At 47.5% G+C, this 19,936-nt stretch overlaps 1 protein-coding gene across 1 annotated transcript; it reads right to left on the bottom strand.

Moving 5' to 3' along the window:
• Positions 1–253: 253 nt before the first annotated feature.
• On the bottom strand, positions 254–13,441 carry LOC146335432 (trypsin-3-like). Its single transcript, XM_084821734.1, has 5 exons — positions 13,337–13,441; positions 6,951–7,110; positions 5,304–5,445; positions 3,808–4,074; positions 254–491 (listed from the first exon to the last, which is right to left on the bottom strand). Exons 1-5 carry the CDS (start codon positions 13,386–13,388, stop codon positions 342–344), a joined length of 771 nt encoding a protein of 256 aa, XP_084677860.1. The 5' UTR covers positions 13,389–13,441; the 3' UTR covers positions 254–341.
• Positions 13,442–19,936: the final 6,495 nt, after the last annotated feature.

Below are 19,936 nucleotides of genomic sequence, written 5' to 3'. Positions count from 1 at the left end.
ACTCCCAGCAGCCATGCTGGGAGTTGTAGTCCAACACATCTGGAGGGCCCCAGGTCGAGGAAGGTTTTTTTTAGGAGACCTTTGCTCGGCTGAGGGTGGTAGAGCCAGAGGAGAAGAGATCACGGGCAAAGGCTACATGAGGAAAAGGGCCCCCCAAAGAGGCTTGACCAAGATTCTGTGGCAGAAAAGACAGGCCTCACCTTCGCCCTTTTCCCTCCCCCTGAAATGTTTTGATGCCGGAAAACGAGTCCATGGTGATGATGATATTATTATCCCCGTTCCCCCGGCCACAAGAAGGTTATTTGGTCATCGGAGGCATCTACCAGGGAGACGATCGTCTGTCACTTCTTGAAGACAGTCTTGTAAATCCATTTCTGAAAGTTGGCAACTGCTGTGTAGACGCCGGGATATCTGGGGCTGGCGCAGCTGTGACCCCAGGAGACGATTCCGAACACACGTCCTTCGCAAACCAGCGGACCACCGGAGTCGCCCTGGCCGGGGGGAAGCAGATCAGGGGAAGAAAGAACAAAGAAATACAGTGGCAAGCATTGATCCGAAAGCTGTGTCAAAACCGCTGCAAACACTTTGGGAAATTTCCGAAAGAGCGCGGTTGGCGAATGTTTTACTCAGTTTCATTAGGCTGTGTTAAAGTCTCCGCCACCCTCCACCTGGTCTGAGTTTAAACTTGGAAGCACCGGAATCTCACGAGGGGGGAAAAAAACAGGCATCCAAAGAAAAGCACAAGATGAGTGAGAATTGTACTTTAGTGGTAAACTCTCTCAGCATCTCTCGTAAGGCAGCATTTTCCAACCTGCCGCCCTCCAGACGTTTTGGACTACGGGTCCCATCACCCCTGCCAGCATGGGCAGGGGTGGGGTTATGGGTGTTGTAGTCCAACACATCTGCAGGACGCCAGGTTGGGGACAGCTGCAGTATTTTATTTATTTATTTATTTATTACATTTATAATTAATTAAAATTAATAATTTAAATTAATTTAAATTATAATTAATTATAATTAATTATAAAGGGCCTTTCCCCCTTCTTAAGGAACCCAAGGCGGCGTACATTATCCTCCGCCTCTCCATTTTCTCCTCACAACAACAACCCTGTGAGGTGGGCAGGGCTGAGAGTCTGCGACTGGCCCACTGTCACCCAGTGAGCTTCCATGGCCGAGTGGGGACTAGAACCCGGATCTCCCGGCTCCCATTCTAGCCACTACACCACACTGGCAGTGTACTAGGGAAAACATCCTACGATACGATAAAAAATATGCCTCCGCAGCTGCAGGGTATAAAATGGCAGACCGTGGTTTAGCAATCATGTGCGTGCATGTAAGCGCGTACATGTGTTAGAGACAGGAGATCTGTGTGGCGGCGACATGTGCAGGAAAGGGTGGTGGCCTGAATCCCAGAGCACAATAACACAAGCCGTTCACGCCAAGAACATGTTCACAGGGATTCCCCAAAGCCGCCCTCCTGCTGCAAAAATAGGTACAAACTTGAGGCACTCATATACCAGCAACCAGAAAGATGCGGGCAGTCCCTGGGAAACTGGAAGAGTGGGTCTTTTTGCCTATGGCATGAAGCCTTCCTTGAATGAAGATGAATCAGGAGTGAAGGTGCAATGCAGAAGGTGGGTGGTGCGGAAAGATCTATTTTTAAAAGGCACAGAGTGATTCAGAGCACTGTCCGTCTCATTCTCTAGAAGACAAGAACATCGGAAGCTGCCTTGTACAGAGTCAGAACATTAGACCTTCTAGCTCAGTGTTGTCTACAGACCAGCAGAGGCTCTCAAGGGATTCAGACAGGGCTCTTTTCCCAGCGCTACGTCAAAATGCCGGGCATCGAATCTGGGATCTTGTGCATGCACAGAGTGCGTTAGGATACTCCTAATGAATATAGGCAGCTACCTTATGCCTGGTCAGACCAATGGTTGATCTAGCTCTAAAGCAACCTTCCCCAAATTGGTGCCCTCCAGATGTTTTGGATTTCAATTCCCATCAGCCTCAGCCAGCATGGCTAATGGCCAAGAATGCTTGAAGTCCTCAGAACACTAATACTGGGGAAGCATTTCACAAGGGGAAATGGCTTTTTTCCATTTAATGGCTGTTGGATCCCAGCGTTCACGTTTCTCCCCTGTACATACACTCACACACACACACATATATATATTTATCCACCTGTCAACTAAGGATAACACTTCACGCGTTTGTTGAAGTGGACTCCAGTTCTCCAAAGCTTATGCCGTATAATACATTTGTTCGTCTTTAAGGTGCCACAAATCTCTTTGCTGTTGTTGCTGCAACAGCCTAACACAAGGCCTATCTCTCTGGGGTAGGAGTGAGACGTTTATCCCTTTACCAGGATGCTGAAACACTTTCAGCCTGAGGGCTAAATCCAGCTCTCCAGGGTTCCCCATATAGCAACGCCCCCCTTTTCCTGGCCACAACCATTTATTTATTTATTTATTTATTTATTTCATGGAATCATCAAATAGTAGGGTTGGGAGGGGCCTAAAAGACCATCAAGTCCAACCCCAAATATTCAGAAATGAAATATTTATTCATTTCATTTCTATACCGCTCAATAGATGAAGCTCTCTGGGTGGTTTACCTGAATTCCTGACCATTTTGGTGGTTTTCCAGCTTTTGCATGTTTTTTCCCCATTCCAAAAGGTTACAATGTCTCTCCTAAGTCTGCCTTGGCAGGGCCCACTGATAAGAACACAAAAAGAGCCCTGCTGGATCAGGCCAAGGGTCCATCTAGTCCAGCTTTCTGTTCACACAGTGGCCGACCAGCTGCCCATGGGAAGCCTACAAGCAGGACACGAGTGGAACAGCACCCTCCCACCCATGTTCCCCAGCAACTGGTGTACGTAGGCTCACTGACAGTGGTACTGGAGCTAGCACAGAGCCATCAGGACTAGTAGCCATTGAGAGCCTTCCCCTCCAGGAATTTGTCCAACCCCCTTTTAAAGCCATCCAAATTGGTGGCCACCAATACATCCTGTGGTAACCTGCTTTGGTCCCCCTATAATTTAATTTAACTTAATTTAATTTAATCTTTTCATTCTGGCCCAGCTCTCTGAGCAGCGCCAGGCAGCTGTGTCTAGCTAGCCTGCATGTTAATTGCCACCATGCCCCTGGCGTAGTGTTCCTCTGAGGCACTGTGGGAAATTAAAATGCTGGGTAGGCCCAGCTGCCATGTAGCTATGCCGGGTACCACCAAGCCCCACGGACAAAGAGGGGCCCACCAGAGAGTAGGGATGTACAAACTGTGTAAACCCTGCTCCCGTCTGTGTTTTGCAGCTTGTCAGGCACCTGTTGTTCCATCGTCCGCTCACAGACCGATGCGAGTTTTTTTTCCTTCACCGGGCGGAAAAATACGCAAATAATTACGTAAGAGGTTTCATAACAATTTATATAATTCACCTCAGTACGTAACACTGAGCCTATTGTCCCCCATTCCACTCCACTTTTCCTCAGCAGAAACGTGTGTATTTTCCTACGAATAATTATGCGTAAATTTACGGGAAACTAAAAAAAAATCCAGACGTCCACGGACTCCGCGCGGCCTGAGGGTGTCGCTCCGCAGCGGATTCTGCAGTTCAGATTCTTAGACATCCGAGCTCACTTTAGTCTGTCTCGAATTTCTCCAGCATCCCTACCAGAGAGTCCTTGGCGCAGAGACCCCTCCCCAAATCCGAAACTGCCTCTAGATGTGCAGAACAGAATAGAGTTCTCCTGACAGAAAAAGGTTTCAGACCTAAGAATGTCCTCTGCTAAGCTAAGGAGGCTGCCGTGTACCTGGCATGCGTCTTTCCCGCCAGTGCTGAATCCCGCGCAGATCATGTTCTTGGTGATGTATCCGGCGTACGAGGAGGAGCTGTTGCACTTCTGTGTGGAGATGATGGGGAGGTGCACGCTGCGCAGAGTGTCCGACGTCCTCCCCCCGATGGGGGTGGTATAGCCCCACCCAGAGACTTGGCAGAAGCGGCCGTCCCTCATGGTCGCTCCTTGCTGGGGAAGGGTCACAATGGAGACGAAGGGGCTGTACGCCGCAGGCCTGTTCAGCTGTTCGAGACACCAAGTGGGCGGGGGTGTCAATATTTTATCAATTAAATTCTAAGACAAATGCACATGTGAGTGATCGCCAGTGAACATAAGATCATAAGAACATAAGAAGAGACCCAGGGTCCATCTAGTCCAGGATTCGGCTCACACAGCGGCCAACCAGCTGCCCCCAGGAAAGCCACAAGCAGGACAGGAATGCAACAGCACCCTCCCACCTATGTTCCCCAGCAAATGGTGTACAAAGGCATACTACTGCCTCTGATCCTGGAGGTAGCAAATAGCCCTTGTGACTAGTAGCCACTGGTAGCCTTCTCCTCCATGAATCTGTCTAATCCTTCTTTAACGTCCAGGTTGGTCTCCATCACTACAACTTGTGGTAGTTTAATTCTAACTAGGCGCTGCATGAAGAAGGACTTTTATCTGTCCTGAATCTCCCACCACTCAGCTTCATGGGATGACCCCATTGGGTTCTAGTATTATCGGAGAGGGAGAGAAATGTCTCCCTAGCCACTTTCTCTACGCCATGCATAATTTGGCACACATCTATCATATCCCCTTTACTCGCCCTTTTTCTAAGCTGGACAGCCACAGATATTGTAAGCTTTCCTCATAAGGGAGTTGCTCCAGCCCCTTGATCATTTCAGTTGCCCTTTTCTGCACTTTTCCCAACTCTATGATACCCTTTTTTATGTGCAGTGTCCAGAAATGTACATAATATTCCAAGTGTGGTTGTACCACAGGTTTATATAAGGGTAGTATGATATTGGCAGTTGTATTTTCCATTCCTTTTTCACAATGCCCACACACTGAGTCAACGCAGGGATGGGCACCCATCAAACTTCCTGGATCTGCTTGTCTTTTCTACTAGAACCCTGTGATCCACCAATCGGAGTATGGTGCAGAAAACACATTCACTTAGAATTAAAGACCTCTGAGCTCAGGAATTTTTTCTGAGCGCCAGAATTGACTGCAGGTCACAGTCCTTGCACATAAAAATCCATTAATCCAGGGCTGCATAGACAAGGAATTCCCAAATAACCACCCAGAGACCATCCAGTGGTGGGGAAGTGGCAAGCAGGCATACACATTTTCATGCAAACTTTACCAATTTTTTTTTTCCAAAGTTCAGGGCAGCTTGAATTTAAGACTGGAAAAATGAGAAAGATAGGGAAACTGAAATGGAGGGGTTCATTCATCCCATGCTCTCCCCATGAGGAAAGAGTTGTTACCTTTATCAGCATGATGTCTGCGTTCTTGGACATGGCACTATACTCTGGATGCACCACCATGTGGGCAGGACGGAAGACCTGTTCCGTGCCTTCAAAAGTGGAAAGCGAATATTCTCCGGCCACGATCAGCATTTGATTGATTCTGAAAGAAGAGCCAGTAAAGGGATGAGGTGGGACATTTTTGACATATCAGATCTGGGCTGTGGGCACATTGGGCAATTTGAGGAAACTGTCCTGAGCACAAAATGGCTGCCATGTAATGGAGCGACACCTTGCAGGGACGCAACAGCACCATTATTTTATTAGCAGGAACACTGACATCATCTGCCATCCCCTCCCTATTCCCTCTGAACGTAGTTGCAATCCTCACAGTTGCTGGTGGGGAAATGGGTTTCCCCAGCTATACTATTCCAGATTTTGATTGGTATCAATAAACCAGTTCTAGAAGTTTTCGTCTCCACCAGGATCAACAGGTCGATCAACATAGAACATAAGAAGTGCCTTGCAGGATCAGACCAAGGGTCCATTTAGTCCACACAGTGGCTAACCAGCTGCCCGCGGGAAGCCCAAAAGCAGGACATGAGTGCAACAGCACCCTCCCGCCCATGTTCCCCAGCAACTGGGGTACATAGGCAAACTGCCTCTGACACTGAAGGTGGCCTAGAGTCATTAGGCCTAGGAGCCATGGATAGCCTTCCCCTCCAGGAATTTGTCCAACCCCCTTTTAAAGCCATCCACATTGGTGGCCATCACTACATCCTGTGGAGGTGAATTCCATAGTTTAACTTCATGCTGTGTGAAAAAGTCCTTCCTCTTATCTGTCCTGAATCTCCCACCAATCAGCGTCACAGGATGACCCCGGGATTCCTGTATTCTGAGAGAGGAAGAAAAATATCTCCCTATCCACTTTCTCCACACAACACCACGCATCATTTTGTGCACCTCTATCATGTCTCTCCTCACTCTCCTTTTTTCCAAGCTAAACAATCCCAGCTGTTGTCACTTTCCCTCCTAGGGGAGTTGCTCCAACCCCTGGATCATGAGTTGCCCTTTTCTGCACTGAATTTTCTGCACTGAATAGCCTCAGCTTTTGGCCTCCCCTTGGGCATGCGGCTATGGAAACTGTCATGATGAACAGCTGCATGTCAAAATTAACCACTGCACCATTCCTGCTAGGGGGGGCGGGCGGTGTTAGGGCTACTCACAAAGGACAAGTAAGCTGCCAAAAATACAGTAGAAGAGGAGTCTGAGCCCAACACACTAAACAACTCCTTTGAACCCACAGTTTTCAGCGCTAACAGAAATTTATTACACAGTAACCCCAGGTGCCAGTAGGAAAACGAGTTTTTAAAAGTGTGGGTGGAGTGGGGCACCTTGATGGGCATCAGAAAAAGTGTCCAAGTGTGCATTGCTGCCCATGGCTACCACGTTTCCTGCCCTAGAACTTGGATTGGGCTGCAGTTTCTCGAATCCTCACCTTTTGAAGTAGCTTGTGGACATTCACATCCCAGAACCAACACTTTGAATGTTGAACATTTGTCCCGATTTTGAATTTATGCAACATTTCCTCACTGGTGCTAACAAGTTTGGGTCAGCTCCTGCTATCCCATTTGTTTCAAGATGCCTGGTCCAGCAGGCGTTCCTTACCCTGTTTTGCAGTGTGCAGCAGTCAGGACCCAGCTCCGACTAACTAGCGCCCCACCACAGAAATGGTAGCCCGTTTTCCTCCTCAGTGACACCAGGTACTTGGAAGAGTGGGGTGCAACTATATGGCCCCCAATGATGCGTTGGGGGTCGCTCTCTCCATCTGCTGCACAGCAGAGATAATAAACTGAGATAATAAACAGAGATAATAAACAGAGATCATGAACTAACTTCAGTCGGTGGCCCAGCTATGCCCCAATCTGGATAGGGATAACCTGGCTTCAGTCATCTATGCTTTAGTAACCTCCAAGATAGATTACTGCAATGCACTTTACCTGGGGCGGCCTTTGAAGACAGTTCAGAAGTTGCAACTTGTGCAAAATGCGGTGGCCAGATTGTTAACAGGGACAAGAACATCCAAAAGGATCACACTGATTCTGGCCTGCTTGCATTGGCTGCCTGCATGTTTCTGAGCTCGATTCAAGGTGCTGGGTTTGACCTATAAAGCCTTACATGGCTCGGGATCACAATACCTGATAGAGCACCCCTCCCGGCATGAACTGACCCATATGGTACATTCGGCATCCTGGCTGGGGAAGGCTGGGAGTTGTGGGACTTTTTTCTGTCTAAACATGCATAGGATTGCACTCTTAGAATTGCTCTGTCTTTATAGAACCAGGGGGAAACTATAACAGAATGTTATGACTGCCAGTGCTAATTCCTATGGGGTCTCAGAGACCCCAATTCCTTACATGTGCATTTTTCCCTTCCCTTGAAAACCTCTTGGGGATGTGAATATCAAACAATACTGACTGATTAACAGCTCCTTCTCTTAACTGCTTCATCAATATAAAGGAGCTATTATTGTGCTGTGAAATGAAAAGCGCTGTTAAACCAGTTTCACAAACGTGGTGAAAAACGTATCTTGGACGTGTGGAGCCACCTTTTAAAATCTGCGCCCAGCCAATTGTGGAAAAGCAAAACTCCAGCAGTGCTAAAGAGTCCTCTACTGTGGAAGGAACCTACAGTAGAATAGCTCTTCCAATGCACGCTTACAGGTGTAACAGGTTTGCCTTTTGGAAAGATTTTAATATACCATTTTCAAAAGCAAAAGGACTGGAGACTGGAAAAGGAACCTGACGAGGAGGAAGAATGTTCCAAGAATCTGAAGAATGAACAAATGAATGTTCCCTTAAGTGGAGATAAGTGCTTTGTTATGCACTGTCATTTTAGCTGGGAGAAATGGTTTTTTAAAGGTATTTTTGTATCGTGCCATGTGGCTTTCGTGTTCTTCCAGTCCTTAGGGCGCAATCCTATGGCCAATAGCCAGCTGCCTCATACCGACTCAGACCCTTGGTCCACTTAGCCCAGGACTGTTGACACTGACTGACAGCAGCTCTCGAGGGTTTCAGGCAGGTTTTTTTCTGCTCTGATGCATGTGGTCCTTTTAAATGGAATTGCCCGTGACTGAACCTGAGGCCATCTGCAAAGATTTAATTGAAAATGTGAACCATCTTGTTTGTTGCTGGGGGGGGGGGTATTCTGAGTAATTGGGCAGGCTTGTTCCCAACTCGATGCGTTCTTCTCTTCAGAGAACTCCAGGACCATATTTCATCCACAACCGAAGGAGAAGTGAATGCAGGAGTACTGGATTTTTTAAAGGAATCAGCTTTGCTGAGCTTTGGTCCATGCAGGGCTCCATGAGCAGGTTCTCCTTCCACTGATATAAACATTTTGTGCCCTTTTTATTATTTCCTGGAGAACTCCACCGCAAAATTCTGAGAAGTGCAAATGTTGAAGGAAAACTGAGTTTCGGTCCAAGTGCAACATTAGATAAGTTGGCATTCAAATGCAAACCAAATGAACTTCTCTGCTATCCTTTCCTGACTCGCTGGAGGGCCGCTGCTATTCAAGGGTAGGGATGTCGGAGGAATCCGCAACAGAACCAAATGAGTTAGGATTTTTATGAATCTGAGCCGTGGATTCCGCAGTGGACCCAGCTCTTCTCCAGGTGGGCAGATTCTGCAGACATGTGGACTGTTTTCCTAACTTTCTGGAATTTTGCACAAATTTAGTAATAGAAAAATTCGCAAGATTTTTAAAAAGGCCAAAAATATGCATTTCCCCCATAAGCCAAAGCGTGAAAATGCACATTTGGCGGGATTTGCACATTTGCGCAAGTCCAAATTTGCACATTCAGAAACAAAAAAAATCCGATTCCATTGATGAGTGGAAGACAGAAAGAAAGAGTTGCCTGACAATCCGCGAAACATAGACAGAATGGATTTTACACGTGCCATACATCTCTACTCAAGAGTAGACAATCCTGGGCTGGATGATGGCGCACTGGTCTGATTTAGCATAAGGGGCGTTCCTGATTTTTAAATGCCCCATCTCCGCAACCCAAAGCATGGCTGCCCTTTAGGGTGTTTCTCTTTTTTGCAACTGGTGCTGGCATCCCCCCATGTTTCTCTAGGGATGTACGAAAGTCACTTACCTTTCGCGGATTATGTTGATGGTGGGGGGGGAGGTGCTCCATCCCTCCCCCCAGAATCCTGGACGGGGGGGAGGCGCTCCATTCCCCCCCCCCCGGAATCCTGGCTGGCCGGCTGTGCTCCGCAGGGATTCTGCAGAGCTGCTGGCCGGCTCTGCCAGCAGCCGAACATCCGGCCACTGGCTAGCAGGGACGCAAACGGCGGCAGCTGTAGCCACCGCCGTTTGCGTCCCTGCAGTCAGCCGTGATAGGCTACGTAAATGTTTACGTAGCCTATCACGGCTGACTTGAAAAAAAACAACAACAACGCGTGTACGCAAATGGCGGCAGCCACGGCCGCCACCATTTGCGTTCCTTATTTTGGCACGTTTTAGTCTACTTCAATATTTACATAGACTAAGACGGGGAAAATAAGGGGAACGCAAATAGCGTAGCGGACGCTACCCTATTTGCGTTCCCTTTATTTTCGCTGTCTTAGTCTACGTAAATCTTGACGTAGACTAAGACGTGCCAAAATAAGGAACGCAAATGGCGGCGGCCGTGGCTGCCGCCATTTGCGTACGCGCGTTTGGGTTTTTTTTTAAGTCAGCCGTGATAGGCTACGTAAACATTTACATAGCCTATCACAGTTTTTTTTTAAACCTAGCCGTGATAGGCTACGTAAATCTTTACGTAGCCTATCACATCTTTTTTTTTTTTTAACTGGAAATGGCGGCAGCAGCAGCCGGTCGGAAGACTGGCCGCCGCCGCCGAACCGCCGCCGCAGCCGCCGCCGCTACCAGAAAGATCCACCCCAGGTAAGTCTCGTCCGGGGGGGGCAGACCGTTCCGCCACCGATTTCGGCGGGCCGAATGTGCTGGCATTTGGCTTCCCCGAGATCCGTGGCGGAATTCTCTGACATCCCTATGTTTCTCTGGTTTGTAAACTGGAGAGAAAGCCACCCATCCTCTTTCCTCTCTGCAAACAATCTTTAAGCACTCCCTGGCAGGGATGATGCGGGCGGACGGGCCTTTGGGACAGTTCAAATTGATCCCGTACTCTATTCCTGTCCTCTCCCTGACATTAGCGAGATGAGAGTCATCGATTATTCATGTAGCCATAATCATGATTTCTCCAGGGGGAGCTGAGGAATGAGTGATCGAGAACTTAATTGTTTTTCACGAGGGTTTGAGCTATTTGAATCCAGAGCGAGGGGACAATCAGCCATCAAACGAGAGAGACTGGAGGTCAGCTAACTCCCTCGCCTCTTGCAGTTGGACGCATGAACCTGTGTCGACACCAGATTGACACCCCTCTGTGCTTGCATTCATTCCTAGCAACCCTTGCATCTCCACTGTCTACATTTTGATTGTAAGATCCTCAGGGCAGAGGGTTCCTTTTTTGCTTACGTTCCATGTACACCGATAGCATTAGTGCACCATTGTGCTTATTGGTGGTGGTGTTATTTGTGCTTGGTGCTTTAGAGAAGTCCTGTCCCCAACAAGGTTACAAAGTCTAATTCAACATTGGGGAATGGGGAATGGGGAGGGAGGGAGGCTAGGGGAAAGGGGGCTTGCTTATTTATTTATTTTACTGTTTATTAATAATAATCTCTAGGAGGTTTACCCACAAAACATTGAAAATTACCGCTAAAATACACTGTTAATCAACAATTACAGCTATTACGACAAAAATAAATACATGGAAAGAAACAATAAAACTGAGCAGTGTCATGACAATCAAATACAATCCAGGGAAAACAGGTATGTTTTCAGGAGGTGTTCTGTCTCCTGAAATGCAGGAGGGACATGGTTGTTCCAGAGTGTGGATGCTGCTAGTGAGAAAGCCAGCTTTGGAGATGCTACCTGGCAACATTCTGCTGGTCACAGAAGGTCCCACAAGGTCCCCCCTGAAAATCCTCAAGGTCGGCTGCATGTAAATAGCGGTCCGCTGGTTCTGAGTTATCAAATGCGCAATCCGATGCGCATTTAGACAGAAGAAGCAGTGGGGATTGTAGGACTTTTTTCTGTCTAAATATGCACTGGGTTGCGCCTCTAAGGCTATAGGTAACCAGGGCAGTTCTTTTAACACAGACGTAACATGCGTATCACTCAGTGATCCACTGAGCATCCTGGCTGCTGTATTCTGCACTAGCTGCAGCTTCCAAACCAGGCACAAGGGCAGTACCCCCATACAGCGCACGGCGTACGGGCTTAGTTGCGGTGGCCTATGAGAAGTAGAAATATGAAGAACTCTGTTGGGTGGGTCCAAAGGTCCATCTAAGTCAGCGGCGCAGTCAGGCACATGATTTACTACAAGTTGTGATACACTGGGGGCCCCCTTCTCCTCAGTCTGCTGACCGGGACCCTGGACTCCTGACCCAAAGTCCTCACAGAACTTCTGATCAAATCCAGAAGGGAATGGAGGTGTTGGCGAGCCACCATGGTTTGTCCTCCAGCCACGAGGATTCAGGGGTGCACTGCATCTGAACAGTATATTCAGTATGTTTCATTGTGTAGTTGTGACTAATCTCAGTGGATATATATGTACACTCTGTATGTCTCTAATCCAGCCTTCCCCAAGCTGGTGTCCTCCAGATGTGCTGAGCTACAACTACCATCATCCTGTGGACTACAAACCCCATCACCCCCAGCCAACAGGGCACTGCCATGCTGTGGACTACAACTCCCATCATCCAATGGCTCACAACTCCCATTGCCCCCAGCCAGCAGGGCACTGTCATGCCATGGGCTACAACTCCCATCATCCAAGAAACTATGACTCCCATTGTCCCCAGCCAGCAAGGCACTGCCATCCCATGGACTACAACTCCCATCATCCCAGCCAGCAGGGCAGTGCTGTGCTGGCTGGCAGTGATGGGAGTTGTAGTCCATGGGATGATTGAAAGTTGTCATCTGTGGGATAATGGGAGTTGTAGTCCAACAGTTCTGGAGGGCAACACATTGGAGAAAGCTGCCCTCAACGGCTATAAGCAGGGATGGATTTAGGGGCAGGCGGTCCACGCAATGACCCGGGGAGCCATGCTTGTGGGACGGCCACTGGTCATGGGCTATCTACTCAACTGTGCACTCTACTGTTCATTACCTGTAACGTTTACAACACTTGCTTGCATGGCCGGTGTGGTGATAAAGTTTGGGTTTTTTGTTTTCAATTCTGCTTCCTTGCAGTTTTCCATTCTCCGCTTTCAACCGACACTCAACATCATTTGGCATCATTAAGCATGCTCACTCCGCAGTAGAATACTTTTGGGCAGGGTGGGGGTGTTGCCTCCTTAGGTTTTTCTTTTTTAAGGTATTTTTTTCCATAAGCCTTGGAGTTCCCCCAAGGTGGGACATCCCTCCTGTATCTCACAGGCTTCACTTTGGCTACAGTTCCATTGGCACTCACCAGCTGAGTCTGCTATTAGAAGGTGTGATAAGCAGAGCCTGGCTGGATCTGACCAAGATGGGTCCAACGAGTCCAGCACCCTGTTTCTCAACAGCAGCCAACCAGATGTGCCAGGAAAGCCCACAAGCACAGCATGAAAGGTGGCAACCGTTTCTCATTTGACCCCAAAATGAAGGAGACAAACTTCCAAAGCAGAAAGTGGGGGCCCCCACAAACAGGACTCAGCCCTGGCACCACGCTTTTCAAAAATGGTCTGCCACTGTCACCCTCCTCCAACCTACAGTCCAACACACCTGAAGGGGTCTAGGTTGGAGAAGACTGTTCCATCTCTTCCTTGACATCATTCTGAGAACACAACCTAGAAACATTTCCATGTCTGGTGGTAGAACTGTAGTTATACAGTTATACAGTAGTTATACTGGTGGTATGGGAAGTTCTACCACCAGTTATACTGGTGGTAGAACTTCCCATACCACCACTAACAGCTTAGATGCTGGTACTTCCGTACCTGACCACACCTGTAGGCTTTCATCACTGGTGAAGGAGAATCTGGTTCCCATGTCACTCCTGGAGACCTGCTCAGAGTTGCCAGCTTTTGAACCGATCCCTGGAGCTGCACCTAGAAAAAGAGTACAGTCTGCAGCATTTACTGGCTCTCCAGGTTGTTTTCTCTCTTTTTTCTTTTACAGATGTTCAGTAAGGATTAGAGGATTTCCCCTGTTTTCATCTTTCCCCTTTAAACTTTCTCTGTCTCGTTCTGCCTTCTATTCCACTTCTGAATTCTGCTTTCCTAGGAGAATTTCTAAAATGAATTCCAGAATTAGAGCTCGTGCAGTTTGCCACAGATTTCCATTCTTTTCATTCAGTCGCATCTCCTCCCGTTTACATTCTGTGTGTGTGTTGATCAAACACTGCAAAAAAGGCAGTCTTGATGGGACTGTATGTATGATTGCACTGAAATTATTTTTGTGCAGAGTTTTACCATTGCCTACCTGTGCTACTGTACAAAAGATTATTTTTTATTTAAAGATTTTATTGATTCTTAAATACAGAAAAATAACACAAATCCCTAACCCACCCACACCTCCCAAAAATCAGCTCCCCCCCCAATCCCCATTACCCTCAATAATAAACCTGTTTTCCAGCAACTAGCATCTACAATAGCATTCCCCAACCTGGTGCTCTCCAGATGTTTTGGAATGCAACCAATGGCCATGCTGGATGGGAATTATGGGGACTGTAGTCCAACACCTCTGGAGAGCATCAGATTTGGGGAAGGCTGATCTACAACATATACTTCAACCACCCATGCAGACTTACAAAACAAGCAAACAAAAGGTCAAAGGCGCAAGAAGAATCTTGACACCGGTACAATCATATCATGTTTATTTTTTGGTTAAGCCATGTTCTATCAGTGCACACAAACTCAACATTAAAAAAAACTAAGATCATGGCATCTGGCCCCATCACTTCCTGGCATATAGAAGGGGAAGAAATGGAAGCAGTGACAGATTTTATTTTCTTGGGCTCCAAGATCACCGCAGACGGTGACTGTAGCCATGAAATTAAAAAACGCTTGCTCCTTGGGAGGAAAGCTGTGGCAATCCTAGACAGCATAGTAAGAAGCAGAGACATCACCTTGCCGACAAAGGTCTGTCTAATCAAAGCTATGGTTTTCCCAGTAGCAACGTATGGCTGTGAGAGCTGGACTCTAAGGAAGGCTGAGCACCGAAGAATTGATGCCTTCAAACTGTGGTGCTGGAGAAGACTCTTACGAGTACCCTGGACTGCAAGGAGGTCAAATCAGTCCATCCTAAAGGAAATCAACACTGACTGCTCATTGGAAGGACAGATGCTGAAGCTGAAGCTCAAATATTTTGGCCACCTAATGCAAAGAGAAAAGTCACTGGAAAAGACCCTGATGCTGGGAAAGATTGAAGGCAAAAGGAGAAGGGGACGGCAGGGGATGAGATGGCTAGATAGCATCACCGATGCAATGAACATGAACTTGAGCACGCTCCGGGAGAGGGCAGAGGACAGGAAGGCCTGGCGTGCTCTGGTCCACGGGTTCACAAGGAGTCGGGCATGACTGAATGACTGGACAACAACAATCAGTGCACACAGCTGCACACACACTTCTTCAAAACACCACGAGAAGGAAGATCTTGACCCAAGTGTGTTAAAGTCGATCACAGCATGGCTGCTTTTGTGCGCATTGTGTTCTCCATGCGACACTTGCATGCTGATGATGTAAAGAGGGGGAAGAGATTCGAATGACCTGGAAGGGAATGACAGGTACAGCAAACTGCTCATGCAATGTTCAGTCCAAAACTTGGAAATAAAAAGCAGAACGGTGAAGCAGAGTTGGATCCAAGTTCGAGGGGCCTCTGGCACATGCCATCCTACCTCAGTGGGCAACTGTGGGCAGTAGCCATGCTTTGATTTGGTGTTATGGGGCTGAGAGAGGCACTATGTGGATTTCCTATAAGGTCTTCTGATGTATTGTAAGAAGTTAAAATGGCGAGCCCCAGACCCATCCACTTTTCAAGGAGGGGGGTAGCATTCATGTGCATGCATTTGGGTGGATGCGCTTGGCAGACGATACACACATTCCCATCTTAGGGATTTAACTGCTAGGAAAAAGGTCTGGGACCTGAAGAAGGACACATTTTAGCAACAATAGAATAAGAGATCCCAGGAAGGGAAAAATCTGGACAAATTAATGACAATGATTTATCAGAGAGAGGGATCAAGGAATCATTTTTCTCCCTAGTAAATCAATTTAGCAATGCAAATTGGTGACATAATTACATCTTGACCAAGTGTGACCAGTTTTCCATATTCAAAAGATGCCCATTTCAAAATGGCTCAGTGGTTTGGGAGCTGAGTGTTTTAAGCATGCAAGAAGCCCGTTTGTGGCTCCTTACTCACCCATCAATGGAAAGAGCTGAAGAAAAAGCAGGAGCTGCGGGTCGCGGGACCTCATCATGTGCTTGCCTTCAGTTTCCCAAAGTACCTGCTGAAAGGGAACCACTCTCCTTGGGACAGGGACTTGCTGAATCATCCCTTCCCCTCGCGCCTAGGCATCCTGGTTCTTCTTTCAGTTACCATGACAATCCACATCCCAGCGAGAACAGTCGGTTATTCACCAAAGAGGTCCTTGTGCACACCAGCGCCTGATTTACTTCTCTTCACCTTGTGTTCTCAGCTTCCTCTCCAGTCCACCCACCCCCTTTCATGTCGGGATGGGATAAGGGGCAGAACTGCTACCTTCGCAAGCTCCGATGTCAGGTTTCTTGGCAGCCTCTGTAGGCCAATGGCACAAGAACCGTATCCCAAAGGGGCCCCGTCTCTCACCACTTGGTGCGTAGGATCACTAATCCAGCCGTGGGCTGCCGTAAGAGATAGTTCATGACAGGGAAAGGAGGCGTCTTGGCGCAGGATCCTTGGGGCTAACCCTAGTGGAAAGTTGAAACCCCTCCCTGCTTGCAAAGTAGAGCCCCCTTCTGCTTTGCATGCAGAAGGTCAACAATGCAGGTTGCAATGGTGAAGAGGGGGAGCAAGTCCAGGGGGCTCTTGTCAGTGGGGCCTAGGCACATGCCTGACCATGCCTATGCTACACACTGGCCCTGATCTTAATTGACAGGCAAATGATTGGCTTCCAGCTTGGGACTGTCAGAAGGGGCTTTGTTTAAAATTTCCCTCACTGCACACAGCCTTAAACACTAACAAGCCCTGGCAAGTCTCTATAAATCTTTCTACACCAGAGATGTTTCCAGTTCCAGTTTAATTTAGGAAGAGATTCTTTATGGCCCTACGTAAAATATTGGTTGTGGGTTGCGCAGTCAATAAATCCTCTCCACGCGTAAGCAAACCAAATCATAGCTAACCAGAAAATGCTTGATAATTCATATTCTCCTTGATTTAGATGAGTGCAGCAAAGAGAGAGAGAATGAGCAAGGATCTATAAAGGATGCAAAAGCCCTCATTTATTGGTCACATTGATTGGGTGTAAGGAAGATGGATTCCTTTGGTAACTCTGCCTCTTTTCAAGAAGAGTATTGGTACTGGGGTTGGGGGGGCAGATTGGGGGAGGCAGAGATAGCTGGTTGGAAAGGAATTTACATGGCTGTGATAATGCCAGAAATTATGGAATCTAGCAGATCTAACTAAAATCAGTGAGTCCTGCAGAGTTCTGTCATTCTATAGGTGTGATGCTTCATCTTTGTCTTCTCTTCTCTTAAAAAGCAAGAACAAGTTTCTGTCTTTCGTGGCTACAGATAAAAGCCTGGAAAAAGTTGATGAAGGACCTTCGCTGAACCTGAGTTGCCATATAGCACAGCTTCCTCCATGTTATGCTTGCAAGTCCTCGGCTCCAAGCAAGCTACTCAACAGCACTATTTAGCAGCTCAGCTCAAGCAGATTTATCTTCATGCATTTGCAAACGTCTCTTATAGAGAAGTTGAGCTGCTTTACCTTGATTGAGAAAGCCGAGCTCTTTGAAAGCTGACCTTCATGGCCAAAAGGATTGTTCATGAAGCCTCCGCAATGGCAAAACTCAACTAGAGATGGGCAAAATCATATTTCAGATGGGGGGGGGAGGCAGATCAGTTGTAAAATCAGGGGTTTTCCATTCCAAATGGAAAAATAAGCATGTCTGTAAGGACTTTTAGCCAGGCAGGGATTCTAATCACGTACACAACGGTTGGACTGCGACTACTCAAAAATGCAGTCACAAAACAAACTGCTTTTGCTTTTCCAGATATCATGACACAAGCCTGTCAGAACAGGCATTGAACACAGGCAAATAGATCCATCAGGGGGAGAAGATGAAGATGCACAGCACTTGTTAGTACCCACCCTTCTCTGTGACCTGAGCACGTTTGCCATGTCTCCTGTATCTGGCACCCTGCCCAGGCCTCCCTCAATGGGCGGCGAGCATCCCGTATCATCACAGCAAAGTGAAGGCACCGCCTGTTGAGTGGTGTCATGGCAGGAATCCAAACCTGGCTGGAATGTCAAGGGGGCTTTTGTTCTCTGCCTCGGAGACCCAAAGATCCAGCACTTGATCCATAAAGAGGTTTCCGTCCGAGCAGTCAAAGCATGCCCTGCCCATTTTAGCTTTTGCATGAATTGTCTCAAGTACCCAGTTCCCCTTGTGTATGAGGGACAACCACTATTTTCTGATCCCTGGCACTGGTTAATCATGGTGCCTGATTACCTGAGGCCACTATTTGTCCCCAAATATAGGAAAGCATTTACACAACTTTGCTTTGCTCTTCTCTGTTGGGAATGGGATGGCATTCCGTATCGTAATAGTGTGTGTCCATGCGGTACTATATGGGTTCTGATTGTGGCATTTTACAGAGATAAAAGAACCAGGGTGCAATCCTATGCATGTTTAGACAGAAAAAAGGCCTGCAACTCCCATTCTGGGAGTTGTAGGACTTTTTTCAGTCTAAACATGTATAGGATTATGCGCTTAATCTGACAATGGAACCAATTACCTGGGGAGGTGGTGGGCTCTCCCACACTGGAGGCCTTCAAGACGAGGTTGGACAGCCATTTGTCAGGGATGCTCTGACTTGGATTCCTGCATTGAGCAGGGGGTTGGACTTGATGGCCTTGTAGGCCCCTTCCAACCCTACTATTCTATGATTCTATCCTTCAATTGCTCCCTTCCTGGTCACAGATGCACAGTCATATGTAACTGAATCAGTCGCAACGTTTGCATTCCAAGCACGGGGGTAGAACCTCAGGCCATGGGCTAAATCCAGCCAATCTGTTGCCCCAATCTGGCCTTCCAGAGTTCCCCAAGTGGTCATCCCTCTTTTCCCTCAACCTCTGATGATTTGGTGCTTTCCCAGCTATTGCATGATTCTAAAAGGTTGAAATGCCTCTCTGAAGGCTTTGTTACTGGCAGGAAGAGGGTTAAGCTAAAATACACCGGTATTCTTGGCCTTCGGCTCTGACCCCTTCGCCTTTGGCCCCACCCCATTTAGCCTGTAGTCCCACCCACCACTGGAATACAGCTTCCAAGTGCTTCTCCAAAACTGGATTCAGCCCTCTGGCTGAAAAAGGTTCAACACCCCTGCTTAAAAGGTTCATAAACAACTTCTGCAGAATTGTTAAGGGGCACTGGTCATTTAAAAATTGTCTTAATCTTGTTTAAACTTTTAATAATGAAAAAAAAAGAGGCTGGGTAGCCCCTGAGAGCATCGTTGCCTCAAGACACAGGCCAGTGGGGCTCCTTTAAGGAGAAGTGCTTGAACAGGAAGAAGAACTCCTCAAGAGGAAGGGACTCCTTGGGAGCAAGGCCTGCAATGAACTGCGGCTGAGCCCTGGGTGGGGCTCAGGAAGCTCTGGCAACATAAGCCTGCAGTATTAGTTTTGCTGCTGCTGGAAACAACCTTTTTTATTATTATTTTTAGCTCCAGTGCTGTGTACTTCTGACCTTGGTCTGCGATTGAACCTTTGCGCTATTGACCTTGGACTCATGCTTGACTCTGCTTTTTGGACTGTGTGTTGTATCTGACTGCTTACCTGTGTTTGTACTTTGGCTGCTTTGCAGAACTCTCTTTTGGAATCCTCCCTCTTGCCTGGTAAAACTGTCTTTGTCAACTGTCTGTTTATTGACTTGCTTTTGTATTGCTCCTTAGTTTAACCTACTGTTGATCCTGATCCAGCCATAGCAGGACAGAATGAGAAATCGCCATCTGATTCCCCCTGCTGCTGCTGGTATCTCTTGTTGGTCACACTGCAAAATCTGTAGACCGAAAGTTACTCAAATGTGCCATCTTGTGGCTTGCTATCCTCCAATGTTTTCTGTTACTTTAGTTGTTGTTGCTGTTCAGTCGTTCAGTCGTGTCCGATTCTTCGTGACCCCACAGACCATAGCACGCCAGGCCTTCCTGTCCTGCGCTCTCTCCCGGAGCGTGCTCAAGTTCATATTCATTGCATCCATGATGCTATCTAGCCATCTCATCCTCTGCCGTCCCCTTCTCCTTTTGCCTTCAGTCTTTCCCAGCATCAGGGTCTTTTCCAGGGAGTTTTCTCTTCGCATTAGGTGGCCAAAATATTGGAGCTTCAGCTTCATTATCTGTCCTTC

Source organism: Heloderma suspectum, chromosome 15, assembly GCF_057233095.1.
Source record: "Heloderma suspectum isolate Gila_16-S chromosome 15, 16-S_ref, whole genome shotgun sequence".
Classification (NCBI taxonomy): Eukaryota; Metazoa; Chordata; class Lepidosauria; order Squamata; family Helodermatidae; genus Heloderma; species Heloderma suspectum.
Note: the sequence above shows the minus strand (reverse complement) of the source record. Positions and strands in the feature narration are given on the sequence as shown.

Excerpts from the sequence above, each read along its gene's own strand:
- LOC146335432 (XM_084821734.1), bottom strand. The coding sequence starts at position 13,388 with ATGGGAACCAGATTCTCCTTCACCAGTGATGAAAGCCTACAGGTGTGG. Across the intron at positions 7,111-13,336 it reads AAGCCTACAGGTGTGGTCAG|ATGGAGAGAGCGACCCCCAA; the intron begins GTACGGAAGTAC and ends GCTGTGCAGCAG. Across the intron at positions 492-3,807 it reads GCGGGAAAGACGCATGCCAG|GGCGACTCCGGTGGTCCGCT; the intron begins GTACACGGCAGC and ends CCCCCCGGCCAG.